General features: G+C 43.6%; 1 protein-coding gene across 4 annotated transcripts in view; it reads left to right on the forward strand.

Annotated features, from left to right (window-relative positions):
* Positions 1-15,182, forward strand: part of ECI2 (enoyl-CoA delta isomerase 2) — a 66,454-nt gene that overhangs the window by 24,874 nt on the left and 26,398 nt on the right. The window contains exons 1-2 of one of the 4 annotated variants that reach the window (XM_043508382.1): positions 1,366-1,406; positions 13,232-13,397. In XM_043508382.1, the coding sequence (XP_043364317.1) occupies positions 1,381-1,406; positions 13,232-13,397 (192 nt within the window). In that variant the 5' untranslated portion in view covers positions 1,366-1,380. Of the gene's footprint in view, positions 1-1,365; positions 1,407-13,231; positions 13,398-14,520; positions 14,706-15,182 lie in introns of those variants that run through there. The other 3 variants (XM_038391527.2, XM_038391520.2, XM_038391521.2) reach the window with 3 other exon arrangements.

A 15,182-nucleotide genomic window follows, 5' to 3' on the forward strand; every position in this document is an offset into this window, starting at 1 on the left:
ATCTAGCCAGCTTTCTGTCTACCTTATAGTCCATTCATTCAATCCAAACTTTTTTAACTTGCTGGCAAGAATACTGTGGGAGACCGTATCAAAAGCTTTGCTAAAGTCAAGATATATCACATCCACCGCTTTCCCCATATGCACAGAGCCAGTTATCTCATCCTAGAAGGCAATCAGGTTGGTCAGACATGACTTGCCCTTGGTGAATCTATGTTGACTGTTCCTGATCACCTTCCTCTCCTCCAAGTGCTTCAGAATGGATTCCTTGAGGATCTGCCCCATGATTTTGCTGAGGACTGAAGTGAGACTGACTGGTCTGTAGTTCCCCAGGTTCTCTTTTTTTTTTTTTTTTTTTTTTTCCCCCCTTCCCCTTTTTCAAATATGGGCACTATACTTGCCTTTTTCCAATCATCAGGGACCTCTTCCAATCGCCACAGATTTTCAAAGCTATTGGCCAATGGCTCTGCAATTGTATCAGCCAACTCCCTCAGCACCCATGGATGTATTAGATCTGGATCCATGGACTTGTACATGTCCTGCTGTTCCTTCACCACTGAGGGCTGCTCATCTACTCCCCCATGCTGTGTTGCCCACATAATAGCAGAAAGAATTTTAAGAGGGAGAGAAGAGGTGATTTCATAAGAGGTGGGAGAGTTGGTGAGGCAGGTACAACAAGGCAGTTTCAGACAGCAGGAGCTGTAGTGCAGAAGGTTCTCACACCTGTAGCTACTCTACATTTTCTAGTACAAGACAAAGTCACAAGATGGCTATGAACCAACAAATCAGCTTGAGAAATGCTACTTTTTAACATAATGGCTCTCCTGCTGAAATCTTTTTAATAGGATGTTTTGACTGATTGATATGTAATTTAGACTTGCATAGCTCTGTGATGGGGAGTGCAAACCTCACATTGGCCAAGAAGGTCTTAACAAGAGCCTGTGGGATCAGTCAGCCATGTCCTAACACACTTGCAGTAGGTGTCCATTCTAGAGGGTGGAGGTGAAAGGGGAGAACCCAGGTCAGTTGGTGGCTGACTGGGAAGGGGAGCAGATTTTCAGCTCTCACTTGGCAAGAGAAGCCTGGCTGGAGCCAGGAAGCTGAGTAAGACTGCAGCCTGTCACAGCCTCCCTGAGAGAAGCTAGGTCTGAAGCAGGGAGTCCAGAGGAGTGTTTGCTAGAAAAACAGACTGAATAGCATGGCTGCATCCAGCCATGAACTGGAACAGTCAGTTCTCCTTTCTGGTTTTGTTATATTTGTTTTGTAACTTAGATACTCCAAAAACAGAGGAACTTTGACGTGACTTAGTCCTGACAGCATTAGACCACATGCGAGGTGGCTGCTTTGTATGACTACTGATGACCTGGAAGGAAAGCAAGGAGGATGAATAGTGCTACGACAAGCCACAAGTGAGTGTTGTGGAGGCCAACCCTACTACAGTCTGAAAAGAGGCACTCCTTTCCACTTGAGAATATACTGACGGGATTGTCCTGCAGGCATGCTATTATTCAGATAGTGCATAATCTCACGGTAGATAATCCTATGATATCCAACTCTGAATTTACCCTCCTAGAAGAAACAGAATGGCTCCCTTTAAAACAAAACAAAACCAGAGAAAGGTGGATGAGGGGAAGAACTAGTGTCTAACTGGCTAGTCCCTCGAGCTCTTGTGATGAGGCCCTTTCATTTTAGACTGTTCTGTTATGTGTGCTCAATATTGAGTCTCCAATAAATATTGTAATAGGCCTCCCCCCTACTGCTGAGTGGCTCGTGGGCATGTTGGAGGCTGGCTGGGAGAACAAAAAATGTAATGAAGTGTTCTTTTCCTGGATGGTGCTGTTATTGCAAGGACAGTGTATATAGCATGTCTATTGCTAAGCAAAAATATACTTCAGAGTTATTGTAAATGTATTGAATGTACAAAATTCTGCAGGTGGATAGTGAAAGGCTTTAACAAAACTGTTTGTTCAGCCTATCAGGAAAATTGTGTACTAAAGGCATAGTTAATGACTTGTTCATAGTCATTTGACACTTTTTTTAAGAGTGGCTATCAGCCTTTTAATCCATTTTTAAAATCCTTTTGTTAGAGCTTCACTTGATTACTCATGAGGCCTTAAAAAATTAAAGTGAAATCAGTTTCTCAGATTGAATCTGCCTCTCCATGTAAGATATTTATTTTATTTTATTTTCCTATGGAAATAGTTTTATTTCAAATAGTGATTCCAACTCCTAGCATCCTTTCCTTTTCTGAATTAATTGCTGCATCAGGGCAGCCACCCAGCACTCCTCCTCATCCCCTAAACTCAGGCTATGGCTACACTAGAGAGTTTACAGTAGATTATCTAGTGTAGCTGCTCTAAACTGACAGGAGAGAGCTCTCCTGTCATTTTAATCCATCCCAATGAGTGGTGGTAGCTCTGTCAGCAGGAGAGCTTCTCCCGGCGACACAGCACTGTTGACGCCGGTGCTTAGATCGGTGTAACTTATGGGTTACTTACACCCTGAGTGACATGCACGGTAGTGTAGACATAGCCTTAGTCTTTTTGTCTCTCCTGAGCAAATAAATTGATGGTAAGGTGGTGGGAGCATGATGCTCCTCCCCCAGTCCCCTTTCCTTCTCTGACCTCACAATAACTCGTTTTAAAAAAAATGCTCAACTCCTACAGCACTAGCAAGCATTTCCCCTCATCACTGATAGCTCTGCCAAGCAGGCAGGAAGTGGGCCATGTTAGCAGTTTCTGAGATGCTCTGTGTTCACGTGTCAGGTTCTGCTCTAGCAGCAGGGAGAGTTGCTAGTATGGAACTCCCATGCAGATAATTATTCCTTTTTTTCAATTTGCCAGCAGTTTCTCAGTGAAGTAGTTGCTCGTGCTGTGGCAGGCCTTTTGAACGCTCTCTGGATTGAGTTAACACCCTTGTAACCTTTAGAAAATTACAATTCTGGTTGGCATCCTGGAGTATTGGCATATTTTATGATGCATTGTCACACAGTACAAGCGCAGCAGGAAAAGACTGAAAAAGTAGTTACCATATTATGGAGACTAGTTTCCCCACTTACTCACCAATGCCATGTGTTAAGAGATGCAGGGAAAAAGCTCAAAACAACTAACATACAAATGACTCTAGCACCTTGTCGCATTCAGCTTGGCAAGCCAAAATGGAGATGCAGTTTGTAACATGCTATATCTCTGAAATAGAATTTTTATATTACTACCAAAACTAAAAGCCTGTGGAACATGATCTGTCTTCAGGATTTTGGATTGTGTAAGGAAAAGACATTCTTTAATAGAATGTGTGTGTGTGTGTGTACGTATTTATTTATGTGATGGTCTTATATTTGGTTTAATGGCAACTTTTTGTCAAGTCTGAGATACTCAATTGAAAAGAGAACCTATTACTGGGAAACAATATTCTCCAGTGAAAGAGACCCCATGTTTATTTTTTTCCCCCTACTATTCCTCACACGTTCTTGTCAACTGCTGGAAATGGCCCATCTTGATTATCACTACAAAAGGCTTTTTTTCCTCTCCTGCTGGTAGTAGCTCGTCTTAACTGATCACTCTCATTATAGTGTGCACGGTAACACCCACTGTTTCATGTTCTCTGTGTGTATAAAATCGTCCTACTGTATTTTCCACTGCATGCATCCAATGAAGTGGGCTATAGTCCACGAAAGCTTATGCTCAAATAAATTTGTTAGTCTCTAAGGTGCCACAAGTCCTCCTTTTCTTTTTGCCGATACAGACTAACACAGCAGCTACTCTGAAACTTTTCTCCAAAATGTGACTCCTGCTATCAAAACGACCAAATCAAGTTTGTTTATATACTTACTTTGCATAGCAGTTAGGTACTTGTGTATTTTCTAGAAAACAGAAAAACTGAGTGACTGCTGCTTAGTAGCCTGTGCTAAACTGACTTGGAACTACAAAAAAACAAAACAAACAAAAAACCCAGAAAATAATTGGGGCTGTCCCTCTTATTCTTTTCTTAGGCCTTGGAAATCTACTTGGTGATGGTATAACTCTTCTGTAAAGCAAGCCTTAATTAATGTCTCTGTAAATGTCCCAGAAAGCAACATGCAATTTTTCTTCCTAAACAAATAGTTAATTACATTATTCAGGGCATAGTAGATTAGAAACTCATGGGGTACCTAGAGTAGATCATGTGCTTTCTAGGACAGACATTGACATTATACTTGTCACTGCTGTACTGTGCCATTTCTTATACCTAGTCCCAGAAAGAGACTTTAAAACACAAAATATCAGTAACACACATAACTATTTGGTAAGAGAAATATTCCCATTCGAGGGTTGTTCTCCTCCTCCTCCTCTGCATAGCAAGTAACCAATAATTTGTTCATATGTCATAGGGCCCTAACAAATTCACTGTCCATTTTGGTCAATTTCACAGTCATAGGATTTTCAAAATTATAAATTTCATAATTTCAGCTATTTAAATCTGAAATTTCACGGTGTTGTAATTGTAGGGGTCCTGATCTAAAAAGGAGTTCGGGGGATGGGGGGTTGCAAGGTTATTATAGGCGAGGTTGCGGTACCACTGCCCTTCTGCACTGCTGCTGGCGACTGCTGCCTTCAGAGCTGGACAGCTAGAGACAAGTGGCAGCTAGAGACAAGTGACAGCGCTGTTGCCAGCAGCAGCACAGAAGTAAGGATGGCCTAGTATGGTATTGCCACCCTTACTTCTGCACTGCTGCCTGCAGAGCTGGGTCCTCAGTCAACAGCCACCACTCTCTGGCCATACAGCTCTAAAGGCAGCAGCACAGAAGTAAGGGTGGCAATACCACATCTACTTCTGCAGTGCTGCGAGCAGGCTACTGCCTTCAGAGCTGGGTGACCAGCCAACAGCTGCTGCTCTCCAGCCACCCAGCTCTGAAGGCTGCACAGAAGTAAGGGTGGCAATATTGTGACCTCCACCTCCCTCCATGGCTCCCTTTTATGGTCAGGACTCCCAATTTGAGAAACATTGGTCTCTCCCTTGAAATCTGTATAGTATAGGGCAGTGGTTTCCAACTTTTTTATGCCCAAGATCACTTTTTGAATTGAAGGGCAAACCAGGATCTACCCTGCCCCTTCCCCAAAGCCTTGCGCTGGTCACTCCATCCTCCCCCCCTCCATTGCTTGCTCTCCTTCACTCACTTTCACCAGGCTGGATCAAAGGCTTGGGGTTCAGGAGGGGGTGCAGGCTCTGGGCTGGGGGGGTTTGCAGTATGAGATGGGGCTTTGGGCTGAGCCTGGGGCAAGGGGTTGGGGTGCTGGCTCTGCGAGAGGACTGAGGGCAGGGGTTTGGGGTGCATGAGGAGATTCGTGGTGCAGGAGGAGGCATGGGGTGCTGCTGGCTCTGGGAGGGGGCTCAGGGCTGGAGCAAGGGCTTGGGGTGCAGGAGGGGCTCAGGGTTGGGGTGTGGCCTCCCACTGGGCAGCACTTAGCTTGGTCAGCTGCGCAGCAAGGCTAAGGCAGGCTCCCTGCCTGCCATGGCCCCATGCCACTCCCAGAAGGGGCAACGCGCCCTTGTGGCCCCTGGGAGGGGTGGGTGGCACATGGCTCCGCGTGCTACAGCTCTCTGCATGCACCACCCCAAAAGCTTGCATTGGCCACAGTTCCCTGTTCCCAGCCAATAGGAGCTGTGGGGGTGATGCTTACAGGCAGGAGCAGTGCGTGGAGACCCCTCCCTCCCTCCGGGGCTGCGGAGGCGTGCTGGCCGCTTCTGGGAGCGGCATGGGGCCATGGCAGGTGACCCCTGCTGTGCCACCTGGCCAGAGATCGCAATCAACTGGGAGAGTCCCAAGAATCGACCAGTCATTTGTGATCGACAGGTTGGTGACCATAGGTATAGGGTAAAGGCACACAAAAAGACCAGATTTCTTGGGGGGAGACCAGATTTCACAGTCCATGACACATTTTTCATGGCCATTAATTTGGTAGGGCCCTAGTCACGCTACATAATTTATTCTAAAGTAGTAGGTAAGTGGTAGAGGAACTATTGATCATCCTTAAAGTGGTATATGATGATAATACTGTATATGTAACCTACATGCTTGCATTGCAACATTTAGTGGTGCAAATAAGGGAGGATACATAGTTTTGTGTTTTGGGAGTACTCTCTATGCCTGTAGACTTACCTAAGCTAGGCAAGGTGACCCCACTGGATGGGCTAGAGCGGGGGTGGACAAACTTTTTGGCCAAAGGGCCACATCTGGGTATGGAAATTGTATGGCGGGCCATGAATGCTCACAGAATTGGGGGTTGGGGGTGCAGGCTCTGGGATGGGGGTGAGGCTGGGGATGAATGCTTGGGGTGTAGGAGGGTGCTTTGGGCTGGGACCAAGGGGTTTGGAGGGCACAAGGGGGATCAGGGCTGCAGGGCTGGGGCAGGGGATTGGGGCATGGGAGGGGTTCAGGGGTGCAGACTCTGGGTGGCACTTACTTCAAGCAGCTCCTAGAAGCAGTGGCTTGTCCCCCCCACTCCAGCTCTTATGCGGAGGCGCGGCCAGGCAGTTCTGCACACTGCCCCATCCACAGGCGCCACCCCTGCAGCTCCCATTGGCCATGGTTCCTGGCCAGTGGGAACTGTGGGGGCAGTGCTTGGGGCAGGGGTAGCGTGCCAAGCCCCTTGGTTGCCTCTACGTATAGGAACCAGAGTGAGGACGTGCCACTGGTTCTGGGAGCCGCATGGAGTGGGGAAAGCCCCCGATCCCGCTCCCGCTCCCTGACTGGAGCGCCAGAGCAGGGCAACCACTGGATCCTGCTCCCTGGTGGGAGCTTGAGGGCTAGATTAAAATGTATGAAGGGACGGATGCAGTCCCCAGGCCATAGTTTACCCATCCCTGGGCTAGCGTCATCCAGAAACTGGGTGTAGCAGGCACTAGGCATGCATCATTAGCTGTTTGAAATTACTTTGGTGACTTCCATTCCAGTCAAGTAGCCTGGTAGGACACCATGAAGAGTCACCCTCCGAGTGGAAAATCATAGAATCATAGAAATGTAGGACTGGAAAGGACATCAAGAAAATCATCAAGTTCTCTGTGCTCTGGCAAGACCAGAGCCCTTCACATATTGGAAGACTTATGAGGTTGCACCTCAGTTTTCTTTTCTCAAAACTAAACATGCCCAATTTTTTTAACCTGTCCTCAGGGGTCAGGTTTTGTAAACCTTTTAGCATTTTTGTCAGTCTTCTCTGAATTCTTTTCAAGTTGCCCATATCCTTCCTCAAGTGTGGTGCCCAGAATTAGACACATTAGTCCAGCTGGGGCCTCACCAGTGCTAAGTAGAGCAGGACAGCTACCTCTTGTGTCTTGTATACAATACTCCTGTTAATATACCCCAGAATATATTAGCCTTTTTTTGCAGCTGCATCACATTGACTCCTCGTATTCAGTTTGTGGTCCATTATAATGCCCAGATCCTTTTCAGCAGTATTACCACTTAGACAAGTATTCCCCATTTTGTAGTTGTGCTTTTGATTTTTTTCCTTCCTATGTGAAGTACTTTTCACTTGTCTTTATTGAATTTCATCTTGTTAAATTCAGAGCAATTCTCCAATTTGTCAAGGTCATTTTGAATTTTAAATATGTCCTCCAAAGTACTTGCAATCTCTCCCAGCTTGGTGTCATCTGCATATTTTATAATCATCCTTTGTTGTCCATTATCCAAGTCATTAATGAAAATATTGACTAGTACCAGACTAAGGACTGACTCCTGTGGGACCACACCAAATACACCCTCCCAATTTGACAGCAAACCATTGATAACTGCTTTTTGAGTACGGTCTTTCAACCAGTTGTACACCCACCTTTTATAGTAATTTCATTTAGACCACATATTTAATGTTCCGGAGCAAATGGCCAGCCTGCTTTTAAAAAAAAAAAAAAAAAAAAAGAGAGTTAACATTTAAATATTTTATTAATGTTTTAGTTTTTAAAAGTTTAAAAATTTACACCAATGTTAAGCTAGTTTTACATCATAATGGGAGGCTGTTATTTTAAACAGCCTTCTACAGGGTGAGGGAAGGGCTTGCTGTGCTGTTAGTGTGACAAGTAGTGTCAGTCATTAGCTAAATGGACAGATGCTACTAGCTGTAGAACTGATGTGAGCCCAGTTAGAGGCTTTATGTTCAAATGTTTTCCAGGATAAGAGGCATTTGACAAAGAGAGGTCAAAGTGAGTAGAAAGATGGATAGTTCATAAGAGATCATGAGTGAGTAGGAGGACTTTAAGTCTGTGACAAGGCACTATAGTTGAACTGATTGTCAGCATGGATATTAAAGGTTCTGGTGTTGATGTCCAAGGACAGTGATCCTTCATGTTGAGAAAATACAACTGGCCAAATGTTAATTGTATTTGGCAATAGTGCCAGTGAAAAATTACAGCTTTGTTGGTTGGTGAGTTCAGATCCTAGACTCTTCTTCTCTCCCACTTTGTTTCTACTGACTGGGCAGCCTCCATGGTAACTTATCTGTTTATTCAGCTGTGCTGAGATGTTGAGTCCATTGCTGCTGCACGAGAAAGTAAACTGTAATTGGGGGGGAAATGACTACCAGCAGGGGAAGCACAGTAAAGGCTGAAAACTTTAAACAAACAACACAGTTTTCTGTATGCTAAAGTGGTGTTAAAAGATGGGAAGGAAGAGCAGAGGCAAATGCTTTCTCTCCCTCCCTTTGGGCTCACATTTACTCCATTGGGAGCAGGATTGAATTTTGCCATTGATTTCTACTGGTCACATTATGATACTTCTATTCATCTTGAGTAGTATCTTGCTGACTTCAGTAGGGTGAAAAAAGGTGTACAGGGTCTAGCCTGATGTTTCTCATTAGGTTCATTATTGGGTCTGCATATATGCTTCACATAGGTGCTGACTCTGTGGGTGCTCTGGGGATGGAGCACCCACGGGGAAAAAATGGTGAGTGCTGAGCACCCACCGGCATCTCCCAATCAGCCTCCTCCCTGCTCCTCAGTTTGTGCCGCTGGCCGGCAGGCCCCGCTGATCAACATCTCCCCCTTCATCCACATGCCTCCCACCCACTGCAATCAGTTGTTTCACGGCATGCAGAAGGCTTTGGGAGGGAGGGGGAGGAGCGAAGGCATGGCACGTTGGGTGGAGTGGGGGTGGGTCTGGAGGAAGGGGTGGAGTGGGAGAGGGGCCTGAGGCAGAGCCGGGAGTTGAGCAACCCCCAGCACATTAAAAAGTCGGCGCCTGTGATGCTTCAGATATTTTTATAACTAAATTTTTGTCTTCATTTGCATCTTTTAAAAATATAGTATTTTACTGAAATCCTATAAAATACAATAGCGTTCAGATCTTGAGAATTGATTGTGGCCCTTGTAACAGGGCCAGCCACCTCCTGACCACCCCCTCATGGCCAGAGAACATTCTGGGGTCTCCTGCTAGCAATTTCTCCCTTCAACTCCACCTACCAGTAATTAAAACATTCCTATCCTGGGGTCTCATTTATAGAGTCCTTACATACTGCCTTTCCTGAAGTTCATTCATGCTCTCCCTTTAGGTAGGAAGTCCCCAGCCCTTTTTCCTAGAGCAATTCTAAGTCTGTTAGGCTTAACCTGGATAGAACTCGGCCCTTTGGCTTCCAGACCCCCAAACTCATCTCCCAATCAGGGTCTGTATTTGGAGCTGGGGGCCGAGTACTCCCAGACATTACCTGGCTGAAGCTCATCAGCCTCTCAGCTTTCTGGTTTCCAGGCCCCAACCCTTCTCTCAGTCACGGTCTGTCACAGTTCAGTTGGCCTCAAGGTCTTCCCTGCAGGAGCCTGTACTGCACACTACAATCTCTCTACCATTTTCCCAAGTTTCTCTCTTCATTGTAGCCTCCTGCTGCTGTCTAAAGGGCAATCATCCTGATCTCTCCCAAGTGTGTCTCCTTCTGGGCAGGATTTGCTACCCCAGCAGTCCAACCCTTATGGCTGAGCTACTTCTTCATGGGAAAATTCCCTCAAGAGACATGGGGAGAGTAGGCACATAGTAGGGATCAAATCACAAATGGTCTACAGAAAGTTGATACAAGTGGGGGGGGAAGATTTTAAAAAGTGTAATGAAAGAGTGGCACAAAGCGAAGGGAAGGAAAACGAAAGGAAGGATAGAAAATGGCATAATAGTAATACAAGTGATCGGTCTATCTAGTACCTTCGAAGTGTTTTGAGTAAGATAGGACTCAATGTAACACTAGGGTGCCAGTGACTGTAGCTCTGAGTCTAGACCTATTGGAAGGAATCTTCCTGCTGTTCTTCAGTTATTTCTTTGCCATCCAACTGCCTTTTTTTGTACTTACTAAAGATGAAAATTTCTAACTTGACAAACCAAAAGCTTATTTGATGCTGAATACGTGTGGTACCTTGCAACAGAATCTCAGATACTCTTTTTTTTCCCACTACCTAGCCTTGGAAAGACTACATGATGCACAGTTTAACGAATCAGATTGTTTAACGTGATCATTCCCCTCTATTTGACATTAGTGAGGCCTCATCTGGAGTACTGTGTCTAGTTTTGGGCCCCACACTACAAGAAGGATGTGGAAAAATTGGAAAACATCCAGTGGAGGGCAACAAAAATGATTAGGGGACTAGAACACGTGATTTATTAAGAGTGGCTGAGGGAACTGGGATTATTTAGTCTGCAAAAGAGAAGAATGAGGGGGGATTTGATAATTGCTTTCAACTACCTGAAAGGGGGTTCCAAAGAGGATGGATCTAGACTGTTCTCAGTGGTAGCAGATGACAGAACAAGGAGTAATGGTCTCAAGTTGCAGTGGGAGAGGTTTAGGTTGGATATTAGGAAAAACTTTCACTAGGAGGGTGGTGAAACACTGGAATGTGTTACCTAGGGAGGAGAATCTCCTTCCTTAGAAGTTTTTACGGTCAGGCTTGATAAAGCCCTGGCTGGGATTATTTAGTTGGGGATTGGTCCTGCTTTGAGCAGGGGGTTGGACTAGATGACCTCCTGAAGTCCCTTCCAACCCTGATATTCTATGAATGCAATACTGTTGGTTAGCTCATATAAAAGGCTTGACTCTTTTTGCTTCCTGTGACATGGTGGTTCTTCTGATGTCAAATTGCTTGATTTATTGGTGCTTTTTTTTTTAACTCAGGCTTTTGGAGCCAATTATGAGTTGCATAAATTTGTAATAACATGCAAGGCTGAGTGTCGCCATTTTCCCCGTATTACTGATGAAGGGTATGTTGTTCCACCTACACACAAACTCAGTGGCCCAAAAAAGGAAGAAACACCAGAAATTTAAAATTCAACAATGCTAATGATTAATGATCATTAATGATAGTGTCCCAGAAGGGCTGTAGCTAGATGGAAATTCTGATAGCCCTTATAAATTTTAGTACAAGATGACCCTGGAGCTTTATAACTGCATCTCATGGAGAAGCACTATAATCCAATGTTTTAATAGTATTCTTTGCATGCTTTGCCTGTAACTTTTTTCTGTGTCATGCTTAAGAACATAAAATATCTTTTATATAAGATCGATATAGAAATCAAGGGAGTTGGATATTGCATTATGCAACATCCTGGAAAGGCATTATTCCTAGATTTCTTTAAGATTCTGACTGTCTATATGTATAGGAAAAAAAGGTGAGTTATTTGCTATGGATCTAATCTGCAAAAGAATGTTTTTGTACTGTAAGTACTAACAGAATGACTAAGAATGATATGAAATTAAGACCTGGAAAATGTTTACCTGTTAATGTCCCAACTGGAGCTGGTTAGAAAATGGAATTTCCATTCTGTGAGAAATACTGACATTGTAAAATTTGTTTCCTTCTTTAATTGGAACAAAAAGTCAATTTTTTTTTCACAAAACAGAAATGCAGAAATTTTTTTATTCAGAAAACTTGACACACTTTTGATAATATTATAGTAGATAAAATATCAGCTGTATAAGTGTGAAAATTATTAGAATGTAGAAGTGAAAACAAAAATGAAATGAGTCAAAATGATTAGTTTCAACCCTTTTTCACAGAAAAGATTTAATTGAAATCGCTACATTCCTGCAAAACATTTTTCAATTATGACAAAAAATGCATTTTCTGATGAAAAACTTCAGTCCAATATTTTGACCAGCTGTAGTCCCAAAGGTCAATAGAACATTTTGGGACTGATTCTTCTCTTACACCAATGTAGAAAAGTGGTGCAACTCCACAACCCTCACTGGAATTACTCTTGATTCCCAGTCTTCATAGAGGAGAAACAGACCAATAGACTTCAGTATTTGATGTTGGATATATTTGGACTTGAGGAGTTTATAAAAAATTACAGTGACTATAAGAGGGTTTTTTTTTTTTTTTTTTTTTTTAAGACTTATGTAGCTTGTAAACTAAATACAGTAAAACCTCAGACTTGCAAGCTGACCAACCACACACCTTATTTGGAACTGGAAGTACACACAATCAAGCAGCAACAGACACACCCCGCCCCCCTCCCCCCACACACAAATGCACGTACAGTACAGTGTTAAACCTAAACTATTTAAAAAAATAAAGCGGAAGTTTAAAAAAAATTGGCAAGATAAGGAAATTCTTTCTAAATTTGTTAAAAGCAGCATTTTTCTTCGGCAAAGTAAAGTTTCAAAGCTGTATTAAGTCAATGTTCAGTTGTAAACTTTTAAAAGAACGGCCATAATGTTTTGTTCAGAGTTATGAACGTTTCAGATTTACAAAGAACTTCAATTCCTGAAGTGTTCGTAACTGAGGTTCTACTGTATACACTACATTGAACATGTTAACAATCTTTTTTTTTTTTCCATTGTGTTCTTCAATCCAGCCAGAATAGATGGAATCAGTGGAGTTATGGATTTATGGGTAAAAACAAACATCAATTGGCCACCCATGCAACTGATTGGTGTTTTGCAGCTTGGCTGGCACCTGATCACATAACTTTCTCCCTCTGTCCCCTTTCTCTTCTGGCAGCATCCTGGTGGACTCCTATCTCTGGCACTCTATTTTATGTACAGGAAAGGGTTAGGTACTAGTTGTTCAAAGGTTAATTATGCTACGAGTTGCATCAAACTTCTACAGTGACTTTTTATAACTTTTTTTGTATTTATTTACTGGGTGGTTGGGGTTTTTTTTTGGAACATTTACTTGTGACCCTGTGAATATTTTTTTTTTTAAAGGCAAACATTAAACATCTTGAAAAACAACATTTATAGTTGCAGCAGACAAAAAAGCTAGCTATAAGTGGTATTTGTTTTCCTTATAGTAGGACAGTGCATGCTGTCTTTTTTCCTGTAATTCAGCTGCACACGACTGGAGCTGTCATGCGAGTCAGTCAGGAAGATTTTGAAAAGGCTAAAGATCAGCTGAAGCTTTTGAAGGAGGACCCTGGTAATGAAGTAAAGTTGAAGCTCTACGCATTGTTTAAACAGGTAGGTCAAACAATTTTTGTTTAAATTGTGGCTATAGTCTGAAAAGTGACTGTAAAAGAATTCTTCTTAAAAGGCATTATAGGGTTCTACATTTTGTGTCTGAGCAACTTCATTGCATTTCAAAAATGCTTTTAAATTGTTTTTTTAATAAATGACATTACCTTCAGTGTGATGTGAGGTGTGCCTGATTTGGACTGGGAGTGTGTGTGGAATTGTTGATGCACAAGAAAAAATAGAATCCAATTAATTCCCTTTTAGCAGTTGTACAGGTCCTATATTCCTACAGAATTTATTTCTGAGATGAAAAAATTACCCAAAATTAATCCACCACTTAGTTTGTGTGAAATGTTTAGTTTATCGTTTCAACCAATGTTTCCTCTAATTTTTCTCATGCATGTGCGGAATTAATTTTATGTGAACCAATATGGAGGTGATGTGTGGTAGGGGTGGGGCTGAGGGGTTCGGAGTGTGAGAGGGGGCTCAGGGCTGGAGTCTGGGGGTAAGGGCTCCAGCTGGGGGTGCGGGCTCAAGGTGGGGCTAGAGATGAGGGGGCTTAGGGCTGGGGTTCAAGGGGGTGAGGGCTCCAGCTGGGGGTATGGGCTCTGGGCTGGGAATGAGTGGTTCAGGGTCAGGGCAGAAGGTTGAGATGCATGGGGAGGTGCAGGCTCTGAGCTGGGGATGAGGGGTTTGGGGTGCAGGTTGCCCCAGGGCCACAGCTGAGAGAAAAGACTCCCCCGAGTCTTCTCTCATCGCAGCGGAACTTGGGCTGGGTGGGAGAGGTGCCTCTCCCTGGCCACAGCAGCTCCGGGGCTGGAGCTGCAGGAGAGGCATCTTTGCACCTCCTCGCTGCAGCCCTGAGTGCCTGCATGGTACTTTATAGGCTGCTTGCCAGCCATGCAGCTTAGAGGAACTTAAGTTTCAACCCATTGTATTATTTATTACTAAGGCTTAAAGTGGACAATGTGACAGAGAGCATTATGCAAGCCCTCTATAGTGGGGTAGGTCTTACTACCCTAAAGGAATAGGGTAGTAATGGTTACTTTTTGTAATGGTATGAAGCAGTGGTTTTCAATTTTTTTTTTTTTTTTCATTTGTGGACCCCTAAAAAAATTCATTCAAATAGAGGTGCGGATCCTGTGGTCCATGTCCCCTACCATAGAAGTCCTAGACTGAAAACTTGCTGAACAGAATTCAACTATAAAAGTTGCACGTGCTCGGCCTGGCATTTGATGCAGCGTGAGAAAGGGTGTTAAACTGTGGACTTTTATGGTAACAACACCACTTCCAGGTTTTGACCTGCAGATGGAGGTATTCCCATACTTCTGATCAGAAAAATGAAATGCCTTTTCTGGGATCTGAAACTTTGTCTAAGGAAAAAGAAAAGGAGTACTTGTGGCACCTTAGAGACTAACAAATTTATTAGACTAAATTTGTTAGTCTCTAAGGTGCCACAAGTACTCCTTTTCTTTTTGCGAATACAGACTAACACGGCTGCTACTCTGAAACCTGTCTTTATGTCTACGGGGTCTGTGAAAGGTGACTGAAAATAGTCTGCAGGCCCCCAGGGGTCCGTGGACCACTGGTATGAAGTGGATGGGAGGAGAGATTAATCTAGGGGGTTAGTCTTCGCCATATCTTGTTGTATTGAAGGAACTAATTGTTCTCTTAATAAAATACAAGAACACACATTCTTTAAAGATAGACCCTTACATGTTATTGTCAGTAACAGCTGACATTAGTAAGCTAGTAAACTTACTTTTCTGGGGTCTAAATATTTCTCTCCCT

This window comes from Dermochelys coriacea, chromosome 2 (assembly GCF_009764565.3).
Source record: "Dermochelys coriacea isolate rDerCor1 chromosome 2, rDerCor1.pri.v4, whole genome shotgun sequence".
Taxonomy (NCBI): Eukaryota; Metazoa; Chordata; order Testudines; family Dermochelyidae; genus Dermochelys; species Dermochelys coriacea.